This window comes from Vanellus vanellus (assembly GCF_965231255.1).
Source record: "Vanellus vanellus genome assembly, chromosome: 6".
Lineage (NCBI taxonomy): Eukaryota > Metazoa > Chordata > Aves > Charadriiformes > Charadriidae > Vanellus > Vanellus vanellus.
In genome coordinates this window covers 43,350,324-43,373,486 of record NC_138911.1, presented here as the reverse complement: position 1 = coordinate 43,373,486, position 23,163 = coordinate 43,350,324, and the positions used below count along the sequence as shown (strand labels likewise).

The 23,163-nt window shown below is 40.1% G+C and overlaps 1 protein-coding gene across 1 annotated transcript; it reads left to right on the top strand.

Annotated features, from left to right (window-relative positions):
• Window positions 1–129: 129 nt before the first annotated feature.
• On the top strand, window positions 130–22,719 carry LOC309673856 (uncharacterized protein; the record flags this gene model as incomplete). The annotated part of the gene is made up of 9 exons (XM_082485737.1): window positions 130–226; window positions 11,021–11,142; window positions 12,232–12,370; window positions 13,231–13,352; window positions 15,067–15,177; window positions 15,798–15,821; window positions 19,427–19,533; window positions 20,926–21,016; window positions 22,503–22,719. The coding sequence occupies 9 exons, from the start codon at window positions 130–132 to the stop codon at window positions 22,617–22,619; spliced, it is 930 nt and encodes a 309-aa protein (XP_082341863.1). The 3' UTR covers window positions 22,620–22,719.
• Window positions 22,720–23,163: the final 444 nt, after the last annotated feature.

The window sequence follows — 23,163 nt, the reverse complement described above, 5'->3', positions numbered from 1 at the left end:
CCCGGAGGGCGGGGCTTCCCCCTGGCACGCCGCGGCCGGCGCACGTGCGCGCGGTCTGCGCAGGCGCATGCGTGGCGCGGCGCGAGACCCCGCCCTCGTCAGGCGGCGGCGCCCCCCCGCGGCGGCGCGATGGAGCTGGAGGCGGCGCGGCGCGCTGTGCTGGCTGCCGTGCGGGGCACGTGCGCCGCCGACCTGCCCCGCCTGCTGCACTGGATGCGCAACACCAGTAAGCGCGGCCTGGACCGGAGCGGAGTGGCCCGGGCGCTGCGCTTCGGGTGCCGCTGCCGCCCGGCAGCTGGCGGGGCCGCGCGGGCAGGCCCCGATGGCGGGGGGAGGCCCGGTGGGCTTAGCGGGCATCAACCGCGCCCTGGCCGGGCGAGCCTGGCTGTCCCGTCCCGTTACGGTGCTGGCATCGAGCGGGCGGGGCGTTCCCCTCCCCCGGGTGCCGGGCCGGCGGCGGGCCTGGGAGGCAGGGAGGGGGGCGGGGCGTCCCTTCACCGAGGGTCCGCGGGCGACCCCGCCTAACGTTCGTCGGGCTGAGGGGAGGTCCGCTCCCCGGGCGGGCGTTGGGCTCCGCCGGTGGCACAAGGCTGGCAGGGCCCGCTTAGGCGGGTACCGGCCGGCGGCCCTCCCGCCCGAGGCCGTCCGTTACGGAGCCGTCTGGCCGGGGCGAGGGTCCGCCCGGGAGCGGGGGTCGCAGTGCCCGGGGAGGCAGGGGAGGCCCTGCGGCCGTGGCGCAGGCAGCCCGTCTGATGCCGGCCGCCTTCTCCGGCTGCCAGCAGGGGTTGCCGTGCCTGAAGCGGTCCGTTGGCAGCGGCCCGCGTGTCTCCGCCGCCGCAGTCGGCCAGGCTGGCATGCCGGTCCGCGCTGGAGGTGGTGGCATGCGTGGGGTCGCGAGTGTCGCGGCAGAGGTACGAGCTCACGGTTGTTCCGCCGGCCGCGCTGCAGAGACGGGGGCTCCCGGCAGAAGAGTAGGACAGACAGCTAAGGGGTAACCTACTCAACTCTCCAGCGTGAAACGTCCGAGGTCGCACGGAGGCACTCTGCTTCTGCCGTATCTAGGTGTTTTTAGATGTTATTCTTGTCTTGTACAGCTTCACACATGTTCACAGCAACCTTTCAGAAGCTTGAAATTAGCGGTTTGAGCTAATTTGCAAACACTGCTTTCCCGGCTTAATGTCATCTTGGGTTAACATAGCTTTCTGTTTGCTTTCTTGTTTCTGCCTCAGTATAATTTCATCAGCATGCTGCAATCGAGCGTCTCGTGACAGATGAAGAAAGGAAGTGTGGGTCAGTGCACAAGCTGTTAATTTGCAACTGAACAAAAAGATGACATGGAAAACCTGAAAACAGGCAGTGCACTAAAGCTTTGGGCACACAGTGCCATGCTGAATAAACTGACTAAACACTGCTTGGTCTGTGGGTATATTTGCATTTTGCTGTTGCAGATATGAATCTTGAAGGCCCTCTGAATCTGATACAGTCTCAAGCAGCCAATAAATTGTGTGTCCTGTTTATTAATCACTGCCTGCTGGGATGGTAAACCCACTGCCTGGTGATCATGCGTTGGGTGGGAGAAAATTGTCATACTATACATTACCCCCAGGTCATGCCCTGTTGTTTTAGGGTTCAAGTTCAGCTGCTTGTTCAGGTCTTTTGTTCCAGCTCCTCTGCTTTAGGGTGGAAATGTCTTCATAGGCAAAGAGATGGGGACTCACACAGAGGCCAGCTATGGCACCTAGAAGTTGTCCAGCTGCCCAGGTACTTAGAACTGCAAACTCATGGTTGCCCCGTGGTTTGCAACTCCGACGGCACTCAGATGGACAGAGGCAGGAAAGAACCTTCTGTGGCTGAGTGGGCCCTCTGCTGGCATTGCGGGAAAGGAACCAGCTGGGAACGCAGCATTTCCTTTCCTCGGTGGGCACGCTGCCCTCCCACCCCAACGGGTTCTTCCCTAGGAAAGACATTGCCAGATGTTTCAGAGCATCTGTGAGTCAGCCTTCACGATTAGAGCAGCGATGGGACTCCCTAAGACTTGGAGGCTGAAGTTCGATGGATGTAGTTAGTGTTAATTGTAACTAAGCATTCACACTCATATTTTCTCTCTGTGTGTGTATGTACACATGTATATGTCTACACATGTGTGTGCATAGACATAATGATAGAGCAATCTGCTATAAGCAATATTTCATCCCTTCCTGTTTGAGTCCTTGTCTGGATGCAGTAGCGTGCTCTGCTTGCTAAACAGTGCTTGGGTTACTGTAAATAGTCTTGTTAGAAGTAGTTTTCTTCCATCCAATATGCTCTAATTTAAAAATCTCATTGAATTTCATATGCAATCATTCATAGTGCTTGTTCAGTTAACGTAAATCATTACAGCTCCTTCTACAGTGTGTTAGTTTGTGTTGTGTGCATAGCTGGCTTTCTCAGCTTACTGACTCCTTTACAAATACAGTAAAGCAGATGGGAACTTCCTAGTAAAACTCGAAAATGTTTAACTGTTGAGGTTAGGGAACGCATACTTACTATTTTCTCCACTTTGATTCTATGATTGTCCTTTATCTCTACTATAGGAATTTTTAGCCAATGGCATTATTTATGTAGACTTGCAAAAATCCTTTGTCAATGAGTAACTTTTAAAGTGTTTCTTTTTGTGCTACAGCTTCTAAAAATTCTCATAGATAGATAGTTTGTGTGAAAGACAAATATGCTGTAGTTCCTAGCCTTTATTAGATTATGATCTTTCAAATATATTTTTCTGGATTTTAATAATCTAGATCCATGCCTAAGCCTTTCAGTGAAAGGAAATATATGTTCTTGCTTCATATTTACTCTTCATAATTACAATGCAAGCTAAAGTGTAGATCAGGTTCAAAATTTTGAGCTACTTTGTGCTTGGTACATCTGAGCAACCTCTGTTCTTCTATTTTTATATTGTGTGCATTAATGCTGATTGTTGCTTCACTATGTACATCTTCTTAAAACTAACATAATTAGCTTTGTAGTTGCCATTCAATGGCTTTTTGGCTCATATGTGCAGATCAGAGGACAGAAGTTGCGCTTTGGGCATCTGCATCCTTGGCATTTCCTTACAGTTTGTGATAGTATTTTGCTGGTGCGGTTTAAACCTGTAGGTAACCGTTTGTTACCAGATGTGTCATTTTGGACATGTGGGACTAAGGCTAATTTTATTTCCCAGATTGCCACATTTGTGGAGAAATTTAGAGCCTATAGAATTTGGTCTCATGATACCGCTTGTAGAAGTTTCCAGTTTCTGAATCTGTTGGTTATGATGTTTTAAGTAAAAGTATTAATGTTTGCCCAATTTTTGTGCTGTCTTGAGGTGCTGCAGTCTCCCTCTCTAACATACACATATATGTACATGTAGGCATATGGTAGAAGAGAGGGAATTAGAAAGTTTTGTGCCTATCTGTAAGAATTTTCATTGTTATCCAATTAAGATGTGATTCATTGCCTCTTTGGGCCATTAGCCTGTTCATGTTTCTCCACTCTGATTTTTCTGAATGGCTGTGTCCTGGTTTATCTCCAGTTTTCTTTTTTTTTCACCCTGAGCTGAGTACAGGACTGGAGTAAAAGAGAGATTTCTTTTTCTGTCTTACTGGTTTTATTTTCCCACAGCATTGTTTCTCTGAGCTGCTTCTGTGGCTGCATACTGACAGTAACTTTTATGGTGTCTTTTTTCCCCCCTCAGAATGTTGCGTTTGAGTAATTATACTGCCCATTGTAACACCTAGATAGTGCTGTAATAATTAATACTGGTTGGATAGAGGATAGTGAGGAGGTGGTGCCTAGGTTTTTGCTGCTGTACCCTGAATACAGTTAGGGAATTTGGGGTTCTCTCTGTGCAGAGAGAAAACAGTTTTATGGGAGATGCTGAAAGAGTTAGCAGACCTCTGTACTGCAGAGAAATAAAAGCCTAGTCTTTGCAATACATGTGTAGGGAAGAAACAAGCCTCTGATGAACAGCAGAAAAAAAGCTGTAGGGATGGAGAGATAATACTCTGAATGAAAAACTCTAAGCAAACAAGGATAGGATAATGGAAACCAAAATGGCATCCTCACAGACAAGTTGTTTTCCTGTGGTGTGTGGGTTTCCACCCCACCTCCCACTGCCATCCTATTCGTGTTTCTGTGAAGATGTTGAGCTTACAGTTTTACTGCCAGCCGAGGAGGGCTGGGCATGATTCCACTGTTAGCTGTAGTCGGGCTTTTTTCCTCCCTCACGCCTCTCTCTCCTGCAGCCTTAGAGTAAAGCCCTGCACAAAGTGATTGCCCTTTAGGATTAGCGTTGTTGCAAAGACAGCCTAATTTATTAATTTAACTTAGTTGCTGTTTTCTGACTCGCATGCTGTATGCGTGGAATGTTGTTGAGAAACTTTTCCATGGAAGAGCAAAATTACTTTATAGTAAAGCAAGTTATCTTATCTAAAGTAAAGACTCTTGTGTATGTGGAACTAAGAGAACATTGAACAGCTTCTCACTCGAATGATTTCTGACTAATCTTCCTTAGTAATTACGGGAATGTAAGTGTATGCAAGATGCTATTCATTTTCTTCTTTGTACAAATACAGAGTAAAATGACCAGTCATGCTTTTTTTTTTTTTTTGGTATTGCGAATTTTAGAAATTCCAAATCTTTACATATGATGGAAGAAGACATTACTGTCTTAAGGCAGCTGCTTAGCAACACTGCTTGGCTGTTTCGCAATCAGCCAGCTCTTCCCACACACTGCAGTGAAATGTACGTCATTTCACGGTGACTTGCATTCCAGCTTTTCTTTTGAGTTGGTCTTAGATCTCAAAGAAAATGAAATAATAAGAGTTGGAAAGAATAACAGGAACCTTTGGTGTCTTAACTGAACTTTTTTATAATAGGATGATTAATGCTTTAATATCCTTCTGCAATAACCACGTTCCAGAAGTTCTGGCTAAGAAAACTTGGGTGAAGCCCAAGAGCTAATTCAAACCACTTGGGGAAACCCCCCTGAAGATCTCCTCCCAGTTGGGTCCCAGCATTTGATGTATAGCTTCTATATAAATGTGTGGATGGTCATATTCACTCTCGCTCCTCCACTGCCCAAACTCTTAAGAATTTTCAGTAGCAGGAGAGGTTGCATGTGGTAAAAATGGGTGCTGGAGAAGGTAAGCAGTGAAAGCAGAATTGATCAAGCTATCTCTATACGTGAACAGAGATACAGGAATCAGAGGAAGTAAATACAGGAATCCTAATTTGAAGTTTGAGGTTGAAGTCACCAGACCACTTGATTTACTGGCAACTACTGAACACTTCTGCTGTACTTAGAGCTTTAATGCAGATTACAAAAGCCCATCTCTCAATTCATGTCAGTGAAGCACAGATAAGGTGATAAAAAGACCCTTTATGGTTTTTCATGTACTGTGGTGGGGTCTAAAATAGATTAATTTTTTTTTTTCAGCAAGGCTAAAACTGACTGTTCTAATACTAGCTTTTACATTTTTTTTTAATTAATTTAACAGTAAAATAAAGCAATCTTACAAACTTTTTCCATTCTATGCATTTCATTAGAAGCATTTAAATATAAAGCTAAGATTTCAAAGTGGTGTACTGGTCTGAAGTACCAATTGTTCATACAGTGATGTATTACTCAAAACAACCATTGAATAATAAACCATTGCAAATCCTCTAAGTTAAGGGCAAACTACATATAATTAAATACATTTTTTTTTTTTTTTCCTGTGGATTCACTTGTACTGGGAGCAAACTAGCTTCTTAAGAGATTGGTGTATGATTTAGTCCTGTGACTTCAAAATTGAGGGCAGTCAGTGCAGCTCTAAGTTCAGGCTTGTATCTGACAAAATTAACTTAACCGGACCGTGGTGGGTGTGCTGCTTTAGTACTGTGTTCTGCATATGGGGAAGAAAATTCTTCTCATCATACTCTTAGGAACAGACCAAGTTTGTCCAGCTTTTTCTATTATGTATTGTATATTTCTATTGTGTATTCAATTATGTATTATTGTGTTCCCAGACATGATAGTTAAAATTATCAGATGATGATTTTTACAAGACAAGAATAGAAAATAGTATAAAAAATTTGACTCTTTTACAGGAAATGATCTTTAATGTTTCCTTTCAGTACTATTGTCACTGCAGGTGGAACTGAAGTGGAACGAGTCTCTTTAAGAGGATGAAAACATGGGTTTCTGCAATGTAAAAAGTATAGTGTGTATTTTTGTGTGTGTGTGAAAAAGCAATTTAGTACAAGGCTTCATATCCAAATTGGTAGAAATGATTTATCCAAGTAAAATATCCATTCAGAAGAGATCAAAGTAGTGTTGTGGAGCCACATTAACTGGAATGTATTTTTTTGTTAAAATTACGCCATAACAAAAATATGTTCCACTTCTCTGTTGTTTGGTAAACTAAAATGGGACGTTACCTGTAATTTGATGAATCACTGACTTTGGGAATTGGCATTAATTTCCTTTGTTGTGACAAATGATACTACTGCAAGAGAGGTCTCAAATACCAAATAATTCTAAGTTGTTAGACACTGAAACTTAGTAATGGTGGGGAAAACTAGTGATTGTAAAATAGTCATGTGACATACCTTCTTTAAAATTTCAGAGCTTCTTTCAATCCATTAATGTAAAAGACTTAAAGAACCAATAAAATATGCTCTGGTTATGTTCCTGTTGGAAAAAGCTGATTAGCTAAGTATGCTTAGGGATAGAAATAGTATTTGGAGTTCCTGAATAAGTTGCTATACTGAGGTCACAGATTGCATCTCAAATTGTTTAGCCAAAAAAGGACATAGTAATGTTTTAGAGATATGAGACTTCCTCCTTGTCCTGTTTGTTCAGTATCATCAAAACACACTGAATGATTAAATTAACCTCGTATTAAGTAACATGGATGTTAATACTTGCTTTTTACTTCTATGAGTCTGAATATATATCTATAAAACTGTAAGGTGGTTGCTGTTATGGTTGCCTTTGCTAAATCCTCTTCTTTCCACGTGACATGTAATCTTCTGTTGTCATTTGGAAATCATACATTGCTTGTCTTTAGTCCTGTATTTCGCAGTGCCAGAATGTTTAGATATTGGTGTAGCGGTGCTCGCTATCCAGTATGAGGCTTTGTGATGTTTTTTTAGCTTGTGTTATATTTGCTATAGAAAGGCTGAGCAGCACCAGGGTGTTAATTAGGCTTTTTGCAATGTGTTAATTAAATTTTATAAATGCATGTTGAGTAGATCCAGTGGAACCGGTTTTTGAAGTAAAATACAAACACTATGCACTCAGACTTCCTCCATAAACAAATGATTGTGATTCATCTTGCAGTATTTCATGAACTGTAGGGCTCTTTCCTGGTTAGTTGTCTGTTCAATGAACACAGGGGTTGGCTTGCACACTGTCCATTTCATATATATAACAGGCACTGAAATGGTATCAAAAATACTTTTCTATTTTTGTTTCTTCTTTGAAGATTCCTTGTAAGGTGGTACTGAGATTCTCAAGAGAGAACAATTTGTTAAACACAAGGGTGGAGTTGATAAAACTCCAGAGGTCTGAGGCAGAAATGCCTATTTTCATATTTGGCACCTGTGTTCCATTCTTAAAGGCAATCTATAAATATTTACATACTGCAAAAGTAAATGAGTTATTGTGGTAGCTGTTGCTGTTTCTTGCTTTGACAGGAATGTGGCGACTCTGGGTGTCTGAGTTCAGTCCCGGATTATACACACATGCGCAGAGCGCTGCATGCGTGGCTTCTGCTGAAGCGGCCGTTGTGTCATCTCAGAAGGAGTCTGTTCAAGCCTCCTTCTCCTTTTTTTGTTCCCGCATGCTCATGCTTTACAGTATTAACTGATTGTTGGGAAGGAGCATTTCCATTCATCATTTATTTTTCACTATCAGTGTTTTCAGAGTCGAGGCAGGGAAGGGATATTCTGGATTTGAGGAAGGTGGGTGTGCTACCTGTCTCCCACTGAAAGTATGCATTTCTCTATGGTAGAGCTGGACACTGAATTGCCTAGAGAGCAGTCCACCACTAATGTTGGCCAGAAAAGGTCACCCAGGCCATGAGGAAGCAGATCCTATTGACGCACCAGCTCTGGGAGAAAGGGAGCTGAAGTTCTGTATTTGCAGTGTGATGTGGCTGGCGTGGTGGTCTATGAACACTTCCTGCATTTCATTAAATGCTATATATGAATTTGATACTCTTAACAGGCAGTATAACAGCTGGATGAGCTCTCTTGCATAGTAATAGTATTGTTTTAAAGCATGTGCCAGATGTAGGGGCTTATTGCCCACAGGCACTGGTCTGTACAGCTGCTAATATCAGCTTTCTACTCTCTCATTCTGTCTGTAGCATGATTTTTCTCCTTCTTGCTTCCTCAGATGTTATCCACCTCAGCAAACTGACTCCTTTGCACTCTGAGGGCCTGTCGTGGTGCTGATGGTCCCAGTTAAGCAACAGTTAAATCTGCCCACCTTCCCTTCCCATAATCTCTGGGCTTACTTCTATGCTGTGTCACATCCATAGAAATCTTCCCTGAGCTGATCAGGAAAATCACTCACTGCTTCTGGGGTGTTCATAACGAATCTACAAGTTGTTGGATGGACCATAAGGTTAACAGGAGATGGGTGCTCATTAGAGGTTTCGAATTAAAATGCTGACAAGCTGGAGCTGCTGCATTGCACCTGTTGTGTTGTTCCTGCTGCTGCTGTTGCAGCTGCTGCCTCTATCCCTCCTGTGTTCCTCAATGCAAAGTCTGCATCTCTTTAGGAGCTGCGGTTCTTGAGAACTTAACTGTGAACTCTTTGGAACAGCAAATTGTCTTCCTGTCATATAACAACTACCAATGGTATTGTGCCCATCAGGGCCTTAGGGCATTACTGCTGTACATTTAATAAATAATAAACCAAATATATTTTAAGGGAATCCAGATGATTTAAAGTTTCTGCTGCTTACTGTGGGGGGTTCAGGGTTATCTGTTGGAGTCAGTTTTGGGACATGTTGCAAGAACCATTTGCATGTACGCTTTAAGGAAAGAGTCTTGCACTAATGAATGAGGGTTTCTTTAATCATACTGTTCTCACTACAATGCTTAAGCAAAAAGCATTTCAGAATTTTAGCATTTCAGCATAGTTAAAAGTTTAGCTGGTCTCTGTTTCTTATACTATCCTTAAAGTTTCTCACTGTTTCTAGCATTGCCTGTGTTCCACAGGAAAGATTAGGTATATTAGCATAGAGAAACTTTTAGCATGTTTTACAGATTTATTTTGAACCTGCTTGCCATCAAGCTTGTCTATACTGATGTTCCCACCTGGGACAGCAATGCTAACAAACATTAGCTTTTTTTTAACGCCTCTAAAAGCTGTCAGATCTTCTTTTGGTGAGTGATATACATATATGTGAAAAAAACACTCCCTGCTACCAATATGGTAGCAGTCTAAATAAAACAAGAAACAAACCAGAAGGGGTGGGGAAGAGATGACAAACATATCTATTTATAGACAAGAATCAATAGATGGGTTTGTTATATTTCTCAGGATTAGGTTTGTGGTTACTTTTTGTTGTGCGTTTTTTGTTTCTTTTACAGGGATGTAGTTTTGACCTGAGGTCTGCCTTTGTTTAGAACCCGTTCAGTGCCCTCAGAGCAGTGAGAAGTCCAGACAAAAAGGAATTTCGTCTAGTCCCTTCTTTAGCAGAAAACGTAACAGAAAAGGAACAGAGTACAGGCATACAGGAGATCTCAGGCTGAATGTCAGTTAGGAACATCATACTCTGGGAAAAGAGCTAACATGAAACTGGGCTGTGTAAGCAGGATGTTGGCTGCAAGATGTGAAAAGTCTGGCTAGTGCAAATAAACCTTTAGCTGGATTAATGTGTCTAGTTCTCAATACTTCGGGTAATAAAGGATGAGAGAGTCCAGAAGACCCAAAAGGGAGTGAGGAGAATGATCAGGCTCGTAGAAAAAAAATGCAGGAAAGGGCTGGATAAGTGGGTCTTGTTTCTTCTAGAAAAGAGGACTGATGTGACGCGTGAGAAGTCTTGAAAAAAGTAAAAAGTTGCTATATACAGAAGAGTAACAAACTTTTCTGTTTCCGTTGTGAGTGGGATAGAGAATACTGAGTTTAAGCTGTGGCAGAGGAAATCTAGATCAGTTATGAAGAAAAGTATTCATTTCTAATAGTAAGTGTAATCAAGCACTGGAATTGATTGCTAAGGGAGGTTGTGGAGTCTCCAGCATTAACAGTCCTTTTTAAAGGAATAGTTTGGAGGAGTAGTGACACTTACTGTTGATTCAGCTGAGGAAGAAGAAAGGGTTGGTGACTTCCCAAGGTTCCCTCGATCTTTTTTTTTTAGATATCACACAAAAAAAAAAAAAAAAGGAAAAAAGGTGGTAAAGTAATGCAGGGATATTCTGGAAAAATAGCAAGAATTTACAGTGTGGCTTTGCAAAAACGTACTGTTTTACATCCATTCCTATTTTCTTTCACGTTTGAAATATTTTGATAGTTTTAAGTCATGTAAAATGTATTGTAAGTTGAACTGTTGAACTGTGCATTATCCCTGATTTTTTTGTAACTGCTTTATTAGAAAGATGGTATGTATAAAAAGAAACTTGTATAAAAAAATAGCCTGTATTCAGGCAACTATGAGTTTTGCAATTTCTCCAATAGTTCAAAAACATCTTTGATGTTTTTATATCTTAAGCTGAAACAGTATCACTGGTGGCAGCCCAGAGCATCATATGTGAGTTATAAGTTTATAAATATGAAAATAATTTGAGATTTCAAAAAAGTGCTACGTTTATTTTAAGTGGCAAAGTTATTACAATCCAAATCTGTCATTGGCTGGAAAAGCTAACAAAGGCTGAAAAATGCATTTCAAATAAAAACCTTATCCATCTGGTATTGTTTATGTCTTGCAACTGTATTGTACTGGTCATCACATAGTCCACATGATCTGCATATGATTGTTCAGGGGTTTTTGTTTGTCTTGATTTATAGATGACTTTGATGAGCTTGTGGTGAGTAACAACGATGTTGTGCTCAAAAATATCGCTGAAGATTTGCGGAATCATTTACCCATCGAGGCAATGTTTAATTCGGAACATCAAGCTGTTCAGAAAGTAAGCTAATTGTTATGATCTCCTTTTGCTGAACCACATCATTTATTTGGGGACTATGCTGACTTTAGTTTTAGTAGTAATTCACAACAGAGAATGAGCACTGGGTTGAGGTATAGGAAATCTCAGTTTGGTTCTCCGGCCTGTTGTTGCATGATTGTGTGACCCCAAGAAAGTTGCTTCATAGTTCTTAATACTTTAATCATAAGTTATTTGGCATAGCTTTCATTCTGTGTGGTATGGCACCTGTCACAGTGATTCTTTAATGCTGGCTCCATAATAGACTTAAAGAAAACAGAAATATAGGGCCAGTGTTTTGCTGTTGCCATAATGTGGGCAGCCCAGAAATGATTTCCATCTCTCTTCAGATTCTGATAGCTCAGAAAGAGGTGGGCTGTGAGTCCTGTGGGAGGGGAGAGCACCTTTTCTACTTGAGCTGTCAGTATAGGTGGAAAGTTAATGCATTTCCCATAAAAGTGGTGTGTGACTCTTAAACGGGAAAAGTGGATTGGTCACATGCATCAAGCCTTGGAGAGGGAGGAAAGAGGAGTAGGAGGATGAAGATTATACCCCTTGAAACGATGAGAAGGCAAGCATCCCAGCTGGTATGCTTTTGATGAAAATGACACCCGTGTTAATCAGGGGTGTTTCTAGATTGAGGCATAAGGCATGAAGTTGAAAATATTCAGACAGTTGAAGTTGAGAAGCAAAATTGCCCTTTCTTCTAAATTTAAGTTACATTCTCGTCATTAAGGTGGCAGAGAAAAAGCTTCCTTTACCCTGTACCTCCTTTAATAGCCAAGCAGGCAGTAAGGAAACAAAATTCACAGCAGGTCTCCTACTCAGCTGTCGAAACCAGCTTGCTTTCCTTTGTCAACTTCCACATACTGGTTATTTCAGTGGAATTTGATGATCCAGTTTACATGCAGGTTTTCTATGGTTTAATTTTGATTTGTAACTTTTGAGTAGACAAAAACTTGGATCTCAGGGATTTTGGGAAAGGTAGGACGGTGGGACAATTAACTGTGTAACAGTGCAAGTGAAATTAAGAGACTTGGTTATGCCTTTCTTAGAGTTTGTTCTTCTTCTCAGATACACCAGCATCCACTGCCCATGATTCATGTTGATGCATTCCTTTATGATGATGATTTTGTTGATTCATTGTGTGAGGAGGGGAAAATGAGTAGGAGCTATTGCACCGAGTGTGGCTCATACAAGACTGCATCTTTAGGTAAGTGCTCTTTTGGGAACACGAAAAACAAATTCAGTTTAAGTGAACTGGTTTGTGCAGTGACTCAGCTGGACAACGCAACATCTGGCTGGTGGAGGACTTTGTCCAGACTGGTGTAGTACACAGCCAGAATTATTTCCTGTAACCAACGGAAGGAGACTCCTACACACGTAAGTTGAATTAATTTGCAGTGTATGAGTGACCGTAGTTGCCCACAAAAGCTGGGCAGGGAAGAGACAGGGCAATGTACCACTGAAAAGGAAGATGCAAGAGGAAGACGATACTGAAGGAGTCCGTGCAGTAGCCTCAGTCTCCTCCCTCATGCTGAAAAGCACTAGAAAGCACCATCTGTCTTAAAGCTTGTGTGTGGTGTGGTACAGATCAGTGCTGTCACCCGTGCAGCACAGGCATTGAAGGAGGAATGGTTTATATGGAGAACATTCCGTTCCTGAAAACATTGGAGTTGAAATTCAAGCTCTTAATATGTCTGCCCATAAAAAGTTTTGCGTGAGTTGTGTTGAGCCTTAGGTACCATGTTTCCTTTTTCAGTTAAACGATTTCAAGTTACTGGTTTTTGTATTCTTTAATATATGTCACTGTGCAGAAAAAGGTAATTCAGTTTCATGAAGGATTTCAAAATTCTCCATGTAAGGAAAGGAATCCCCGGACTCGAGACAGACTGCTTAGCAGGCTACCTCCAGTCTGCAAACCCTGGTTTTCCAGGGTCCCCAACACTAGTTCAGGCAGGAAACAATACAGGTTTTCAGTGATGATAACTCTTCAGATTAATATTTCATTGGTTAATAACACAGTAGTTAGTACTGCCCACCCAACACCTTTGTTCTGTTCTTATTTCCCAGAGTTTATTTCGCATTCCTTTTCCCTCATGGAACTGAAGTTTCTTTATCAACATGTACTGCCTGACCTGACAGGAAAGGTAGTGGTTGACGTTGGCTCCAGGCTTGGTGCAGTGCTATTTGCGGTAACTTCCAGCACAGGAATTCGTATTTTATTACTGTTGCAAACATTTTCCCTCTTCTCTGACTGCCTACTCTTGTTACTCCATCTTGGACGGGTCGTTCTGAGAGGCATCTCTGATCTGACTCTCTGAACAGTATAAGGTGCTGTTTACTAGCGATTTCGCTTCTTGTTCTGTTCCTCACAAGAAGGAATACAAAAGATCTTGCTTATGCAGAGGAAAAGTCTGTTGTCCAACAGAGTAGCATATTGCTGTCGCACAAGCTGCTCTTTTGCTAGTTCCCGCTCTGTCTCTCCTTGGTAAGTTTGTCCTCTATGTCTTGACCATGTCTATATATAGATTAGTTATGTTAAATTCCTTTATGAAGCTGACAAACTGTTAAATTATACAAAGGAAGACTTTGATATTAATTTGTCTCCAAAAACATATTGTCCTGCTCTGCATTTTAAAATGCACATAAAATACTTCATCGAGAAACTTGAGTGCAATTTTGATTGCTTTTGGCATGGCTGGTGCAACATATGGCCAACAGCAATGCAAAACACACATTACAACTCTCTTACAAAAGTCAATGGCTGTTTAGGGCTCAATCTTGGAAACACTTGAGCATGTTATTTTACTCATCTGAATAATCTAATTTTGGGACTACTCAAATGAGGAAAGTTACTCCCATTTGTAAATATTTGCAGCACTGGGTCCTTAAATGGTAACACTTCTGCTAGCCTGAATTTGTTTTAAAGTACTTAAATGCTTGTATTGTTATAGTAGAAGATAGTCTCAAGATAAAGCAGGGGAAACATTTTAAAAAAAGATTTCTCCTTTTTAATCATACTCTTGGCTTGTATTAGAGGAAAGGTGACTTCACCTTCACAGGTGGTTTTCTGTTCTCTGAGTTGAATGGTTTCAGAAAACTTTAGTAACTAGATTGTAGTACATAGATACCTCAGATATTCTGTATCTTTAGCGTTGTTTATTTGCCTTTGCCATTGTTGGCAAAGTGTAATTACAGAGTTCAGTGGAGACAATGGCATTTAAAGCAATGTCTTCATTAGGACCCTGTAGGCTCAATTATTTGTACTTTTTTTTTTTCCTAACATCTCCAATAACTTTCCAAAATCTCAGTCCGAAACTGAACCATTATTTTGGGCTTATTATTAAGGGATAATTTATCTTTTTTTCATATATACCTGTATGAAGCACCTGAAAATGGCAGTAATACAATACTTAGAGGTGCTGACAAAGACTCTGTACCAAAATATCCCATTATAATACTGGTACATCGTTTGACTGCATGTATGTCTCAGGGTTTGTTTTTTTTTTTCTCCTACTATTTTCTTCTTCCATTCTCCCAAGAAACAAAAACGTGCAGAGCCTTTTCATACTGTTTTTGTAACTTGGTTTGTACTGCTTTTTTCCTTCTTAGACCATTTTCCATCTATTTTTCAATTGAAAGGAAGTTGGAGCTTACCTTTTCTTTTTATTATTTTGATGTGTCATTGTAGATCTCTTATTAAAATTCATGAGACCTAAGTGGGAATTGCCAAATCAGGGCCTTTGCTCTGAAAAATGTAATGTCCACTGAAAGACATTTCTCAACTTGCTGTTTTAAAATGCTTTCTTAATCGTAACCTGTGTTTTATTTTTTTCCATTTTAATTGAAATTTCTGAACTTGTTTCAAAGGCGTCACAGTTACTAAATTTCCTTTTCCTAATGTAGGGTTATCTTTATAGCTCAGCATCCCAACTGTATGGAGTAGAAATGAATGCAGACTTTTGCCAGTTGCAAGAAATGATGGTTACAAAATACCAGTTCATTGACAGAATAAAGGTAACTAAATATACAGTTTAGTGCATATATTTTTAACCACTGTGTACTAGGTATTCTGTTTATATGAGCGTCTGGTAAATCAGCATTCTGAGAAGTTTCTGCCTTTGCTTGTTTTGGCCTTAAACAAAGGCTTTGCATTAGGGGAAAAAAAATCTCATAGCAGAGAGGAAGAGGGAAATTTTCAAAATATGATAACATGTGTTGAATCACTTAGCCTTTTTCCTGAGTGGACTTACCTACTGGCTTACGCAAAACAGATATATCTTAGCTGTTTCTCCTAGTGAAATCAATGACATTATTGCCACTAACTTCTGTGAAACTGAGTGTATAAAGAGTTTCTGTCATGAATAACAAAACTAAATGTTTGTATTTCATTAACATTAGCAGAAACGTGTTTGTAGGATTTGCAAATTTGCAACTAAGAACACCTAAAGGACTTACGGCTATTGGTATTTTCTTTCTTGGAATGTCAGTGCATATGTACCTTCCACAAATGAAATGGGTTTCAAACAATGTGATATCATTATGGGAACCATTTCCCTAGTGGCATTATGGAAATAACTACTACTATTTTAATGAGAAAAAAATACTTTTTTTCTTTCCTTTCTGGGGAATACCAGTTACTTTGTTACCAGAAAAAGTTGGTAAGTAGAATATGCTGGGTAGAATACTGACTAATCCTGTGTTGTATGCATGTGCTCTTGAATGAAGTCACACAAACTGCTGGGTGTAGTAGTTTCTTGGGAATTAAAGTAATCGATTTTCAACTGGAAAGAAATAATAAACATGAAATGTTTAACATGGGGTAAGCAATATCATTGGGTTACCCAGTTCAATCCCAGTTGCTGCTGGTTTATCCATAATCTCTGGGTTTTGCATATGTTTTCTGTTCATAACACCTTACTGTGATGAGACTGACAGTGCAGTTAGGAACTCCATCAAGTTAATACAGTGGAGCTGGAGATCTGTATGCATGCTTTTCAACCTTGTATATTCTTTATTATAAGCCTTTTTGTTTTTCCTTCACACCTTGTAATTCTGCTGAAGTATTCATTTCAGAGCATAAAGATAAGAAGATAATACATTTTCAAAGCAGTGCCTGAGGACTTAGCTATTTGAGTCTCATTAGATGCTAATTTAGTCATGTGACTCTGTTATCACACTGCTTTGAACATTTCAAGCTTAGATTTTTATTTCACCCCCAAATGAATCCTCTCTAGAGATACATACCAGCTTGAAAAATAGTTAGAATCCAGTTGCTGATAATGTCTGACACAAATTTAAAAAATTTTAAGAGACCTGTCTTAAATAACAATTGTTTTTCAGGACATTCTGAATTTTTATTAGAGTATGTTCCCAAAGGACAGCAGGATGGAATGATATCTTCAGTGACTAAATCTCTGAGTGAACCTTGTGTTTCTTTGGTCAACATTTGGTTTGTTAAAGTACATAGAAAGTTGCTCAGCATCTTTTGCCATTTAAGCAAACACTTAGATGCTGGGAGGAAGGTAAACAGTTCAACAGATCTCAGGAAACTTGAGACCTCAATTCAGAAATTGCCTGTAATCATGAAACACTTGGTGTGTATTCTATTGGGCAACAGGGCTGTTTTAAAATCAGTTGCTGCCTCCTCTGTTGTGCCAGCACACAGCCAAGCAGGTCAGGGAACTGGTCCAGCTGAAAAAGAAATGAGCAAAAAAGTGATGTTTTGGCTGGAGCAATACCTGGGTCTGGCTCATGGTGCAGCCACGCATGCTTATGTGGTCCTACATTCCCCAATAGGAATGGGGATGTATTTGGGGAGAACGGGGTGCTTGGGTCGCTTTAGTCAGCATGGTCACCTACTGTGTAAATGCAGAGTAATTTTAAGTTAAGGTTTAAGTCAATGAAACCTCAACACATGTTCAAAGTTTCCCAGTAGTTTAAGCATCTTTTGAAATTGAGGCTTAAAACACTAGGACTACCATTAGTCTGGCATTAAGAAAGTTTAGTGCTAATTATGACTTCTTGTGCTGCAAGAAGTCCACTGGTAGAACAGTCCACCAGTTACTTGTGTTTTGATTAAAGGACTGCTGCTCAGGCGTTTTGTACAGAAATTCTGTAGGTTTGTTATTTTTGCCCCTTGAAAATAAGAAAGTAAAGTAAAATGTCTGTTTAGCCTCAGAAACAGTGATTCAAATCCCACTTACAGTCTAACTAAATCTGGGTTCTGATACATGAGTTCTGGCAGGTCTAGCTGAGGCATGTTTTGTCCCTGGCTGTTTGTCCTGCCCCACTGCAGGAGGCTATTGCCTGTGTAACAGGGCAGCAGTCAAGCCTGTATACATAATATCTCTACCACCCCAGTTTATGGTCTTTTGTTTTACTCTACAGTTAGCAGTGGCTTTACACAGAGGACATGAGTTCATAACCAGGACCTACTGTATTTAGGACTGCTGATGGTGGCCTTACTGGTCTGTCTTCTTTCTCTGCTGCCTGAGTGCTTGAACTTCTTATTCAGCACCTGTACTGCTACAGTTTACATTGCGCTGTTTTAAGAGAAATTATTGCCAACCTTAATTGTCCTAAAAAAGCTCTAACTTTCACGAACTAGTGGATAAATAGTTCAGATGTCCACACACTAGAGGTGGAAGTAGGAATTTGACCAGTCATTCTGACAACTGAACTGTCCCTATTTCTCAGTGAGATAGAGCCTTCAAACACTAACCTGCAGGAACAGGTACAAGAACACAGTTGCTTCCTTTCCACTCACTACAGGCAGTGGTGAACAACTTGGCATGATAAGGTGTTTAAGGGGATAAAGCTATTTGTTTTACTGATTTGGAGCAATACAGAGAACCATGGAATATAGCTGTCAAAGATGAAATGCTGTGATGCCTGTTTTCTGATGAGCAGTAGAGTGTTCTTTCTGTTACTACTGATATTGAAATATTTGGCTATAATTACAGTTGCTGTAATCCTTTCTGATAGCATGAACCAGAGTCATAAACTGTGGCAACTCATCATCTTTTCCCCACTGGAACCCTTACAAGTTGCAGGGGTGGTAGTATCTGTTTCCTCCGTCAATCAGAACAGTATGCTTTGCGTGTTTGTTATGAGGAGGAACACATAATTTACCCTCCCAACAAGTACTGGCATATTGTTAAGTGGGCAAAACATTTTTTAACAGATATGTGTTTTAATCTTCTATACTAACATCCAGCTTTCCTGACAGAATTAAGAAATCCTTTTTACATCTGTCCAATATTGGAAGGATTTGACAAAATGTGAAATATTGAATCCATCAGGTTAGGGTATTTCCAGCACAACCTAGTAATAGGTTACACAGGAAAGAAAAGAAATTGCTCAGATTTTCTGTCCATTTTCAACATATAGGGATGCACTTTCAAAAAAAATCATGGAATGCAAATAATATTCAGATTGGCATTCTCTCCTTTATCCCTTCAAAAGATGTTCCAGTTTATGTTTCTCCTCAGATTTAGGATGTGATGTATTTCTCCGTGTTTAAGAGGAAATCAAACACATCTTGTCGGAGTGTTAATGAGCATCCGTATTCTCCTGTCACTATATTCTCACCTGTTTGAAAATGACACGATGTGCTAATATCCTTTTGCTAGGTGAAGGTAGATGAAATCAAACCAGCTCCTATGATGACTGTAGAGGCAGTTGTTTAGTAAGGTAAAGTGCTTGCTGTCCTCCAGTGCCTCTCAGCATCCTGCCTTTCCAGCATTCCCAGTCCCAATATATGTCGTGAGAATTCAGCGGTCAAACCTGGGTCTTAAGTGTCTTTTCTAGCTATAATCCTTTAGTACCCACTGAGCCTGTGAGATGCCTTTTAATATCCTCAAAAAAGGTTTAGCTAGCTTAGCTCCTTTCCTGAAATCAGTGAGCATTTGTGATAAAACATAGGTAAGTGAAATGTAACAGCCATCACATACATCATCTCCTCTTTTACGGCACACACTGTTCTAAACCAAAAGTCACATGTGGTTTATTTCACTTAATGTAATGAATTGAGTATTTTAGTTAGAGGATGTAAATCTGATTTTTATTTTTTTCATTTTTTAATGCCTGTTCTGCTTAATTACTTCAGTTTTATCTACTGTGAAGCCAGTGAAATACCCAGTTTTGTGACTGATTCAAAATGGTGGTAGTAGGTGCTGTATTAGGTTGACAGACTTCATGGCCACTTGAAGGCTGTATTTGTCTCTTAAATTAATTTATACCTTGTGAAATTTTTCTCCTTCAGGTGGTTCATGCAGACATCTGTACTGAGGCTTCACTTCTTCAGAAGGCTGATGTTGTTGTAATGAATAATGTCTTTGAATATTTTCTTGACAGACAGGAACAGGCCAGGTAAGCTATGTGTCCAAACAAGTAATCTATTTCTTTGGCAATGTGTGTGTAACCTTGTGAGTTATGGAAAACCTTAAGGTTGTGCTTTTTGAAGTCACATACATAAATTATATAAGGAAATTGTTTTAAACTGCCTACACTTAATTGTTGTAGTTAACTGCTAAGGTGTTGTGGCAGTTGTTTGTTGTTAAACCCACTAAACACTGCTACTTTGTTTACCCAAACCTTGCCCTGAATCCTTGCACTGATCTGTTAAAATAGTATCTTGCTGTTAAATGATCTGAAAATACTGTATCAGCATAAAGTTTAATCTTCAGAAAGAAGACAAGTCACTGACTTGTGGATGTCGGAGCTTTAATACAGGTGCACTGCAAAACATGGTTATTAAAGATATTTCTAATATATCTTCATAAGGATGTGGTAGCAAACAAACGTGTGGCTAAGGTTCTTCTCTTTCAGGTACAAGACACTCACAGGTGAGCTTTTGCTAATCCAGCAGTATCAGTTTAAAACATAAATAACTTTACCATCCAAAGGTATTGTGCCTTTAGAATAGGCAGTCAAAAAGAAAGGGTGTCTGCGTTTCCACCATCCCAGCCAACAGTCAGATATTCGCTAGCAGTTTCAGCTAAGGCTTGTTCTACTGCCCTTCATACCAGGCGGTAATGTCAACCAGAGAGGCAGAGTGGAAGGGTGAAGGGTAGAGGGTGTTTCAAATTGCCAGGAGATTTGTTTCCAGGCACGTGACTGAGAATTCATCTGATTGTTCGAGAACTCAGGGGTAGTGGTTTAACATTGCATTAGTACCATGAAGACAAATGACATTTGAAGAATGCTGGAAATTAAATTCTTTTTAGTCTGAATTGCTGTGCTGTGAGAAATGATCTGACTTGCAAAATCAGAAAAAAAGGAATGCTGGGGGCTATATTTAAATGCTCCCAATTGCTAATGTCTTAAGTATTTTGTCACGACTGCAAAGTATGTATGTAAAGAGCAGCTTGTTGTTAAGCTTAATAAAACAGTATGCTCAGAGGCTGGATTTTCTTCAAAATCAAAACTTTAAAGGGACCAAATGTCAATGTTTAATCCTAGTCCAAAGTGAAGGTGTTGACAGTACAAAATGACATGCACGTATGTATCAGAGTTAAAAAGTTATAAAATCTAACATTGTAAGACCATATATTCCCTCTGTTTTTAATACTAAGCTTGATTTTGTTCATACGAAGATATTTGATTAGATATTAATAGTGACAGATAAGCATGTATAGCAAGTCTTTAAGCTTAGTCTACCTCTGGCCACTAAACTTTAAAAGTGTTGCATTTCTATTTTATATCAAATGTGTTTGGTTTTTTTTCCTAAAAATTGGTGACCTACTTTTAAATATGTTTCAGAGCTTGGGAGTTTATTGCTTGTAATGTAAGGAAAAGAGGGTCCTTATTAGTGACAGTTCCAAGCCTTAAAGAATCGCTCTCAAAGCTCCAGGTAAGTTCCATAAGCTGCTTTTAGCCAACACATTTTGTCTCTTTCTGTGAAAGTGGCAGTTCTGTAGTTTGGGTTAGTTGGTTGTCAAATAGTTCTGTAAGGAAGGATATGTAATTTTGTGCACAGATTAAAAGATGTAGGAGACTGGATTCTATTTTCAGGTTGACCACCAACACATCTTCCTGTACTTTGATTGTCCCCACCTGTAAAATGGAAATCCCAGCCTATATCAATAGGCTGCCTGAATTATTGTATTATCATGTGTATTGTTAATAATACCTTAGCTGTGAGGTTAAAGAAAAAACCCTACAAAATGTTATCAAAGCCATATTGTGATATGAGTACGTTTTGTGATAATCATGTCCACTTCCATCAGACTTCTTCCAGGTATAGGAGTAGAACTTCAGAAGTACAGATGTATTTATAAACTTCTAAAGGCAAAACCTTGAAACGTTTTCTCTTATTTAGCTCTACATTTGCACATTGCCTTGAAACATGACAAACTGTTTTGTTAAGCCAGTGCGAGAAAGGGACATATTAAAGGACCATCCCCGAGGATACTCATGTCTTCTGACCTGCTGTCAGCATAGAAAATGACTCGTAATATGCCAGTATGAGCTGTTAGAAGTACAGATTAGAGAGAAATGTGGTCTCCCAACTAGCCAGGTGATTACCGTCAGCCCTCTTGGATCAGTGACATCGTTTTAAATTGCAGTTGGAAACAAACACGACAACAGTGCAACTTTCAAAGATGTTGAACACCCTGTGCTGCGGCTGCTGTTCCCTCAGTAGTAACCACTTCTGATGGACCACCCTCTGCTCTGTGTCCATTCTACCATAGGTCATCAGTAGATTACAGTTCTTAATGTGTATGATGCCTAGACAAATTCTGTGGGCTGCCTTCAGTTCAGAAGCAAAACGCTGATCATACATGACAAGGTTATTTATAACTTGCTTGCCACAGTAGTCTGCTTTAGAGAAATTGAATCACTCGTTGCCTATATGCTGATAGGTGAAATAGATCCTCAGCCCCAGGAGCCGCAATGGTGTCATTTGACCTTTTCTTGGAGCAAGCAGTAGTTACAGAGCAGCTGAGAAGCCCTTTGTAGACTTAAGACAATACGCCCTGTGTGTAAAACAAGAAGGTACCTGTGGTTCTTCCATGGTACAGTTAGCTGCTCCCTCAACGCTTCTGTCAAAATGTTGCCCTCTGATCGGGATGCTTGAGGCTTATACAAGTGCATATAGAGAAGCAGTTGTAACATGCTAGCAAAATACCTAGACTATATCAACTGAGATAATTTTTAAAAGTTATCTTTATCCTCTCCTATTTAAGTTAAATGGCATTTCCAGAAATGAATTTATCATTGCTGCATAATTTGGAATGTCTATTATGTCCTGCCTTATTAATGTTGTACTGACCTTGAAACTCCTGCTATGTTTCTCAACATGGTGCTAATTTAGGGATCTGTTTTCATTGTTTCAGACAGATATTCAGCTCAACCAATGGGTTGAAGAGATGCAGCTGAACTACGATGTGTATATGGAAAAGGATGTTGACAGAGAAGCACTTGAACAAATACATTTATACAGAATCCTCTAGTACCTGGGAAAATTTACTAGTATCCTTGTAATATCATATATTTTGGATCCAAAATGAATTTGAGTTGATTTGTATGAATAAATCAGGTCAAAATTCTTATTCTGATTAATCTGAGTCATATCTGTGGTTTGTAGTGAAAGAGTCTTTTTGAAAGAGGTTTTCTTATGGAGGCATTCTGTCTCAACAGAGTATATTGACTTTTAACTAGGAGATATCCTTATTTTGCAGAAATGTTAGAGAGAGAGGCTACATACTGATGCTAAAAGAATTTTTGTTCACTAGCATTGTGCACTGCTAATGTTTGCTAAATATATAAAATCTAAGAATAGCGAATGATTAATGTGAATTATAAGAATGCACGTAGCATAATGTTACTTAAAAGCTGCAGTACATTAGAGTTTGCTGTTTTGTTTTGGTATAGACCATTTATTATTATCAGTAATAATACTTATTATTAACAGTATTATCTTTAATGTTCCTGCTATGGAATTTGTAGGTTTTCTTTCCAGGGTCTGCTTGATAACCGGAGCATCTACTGGCATCG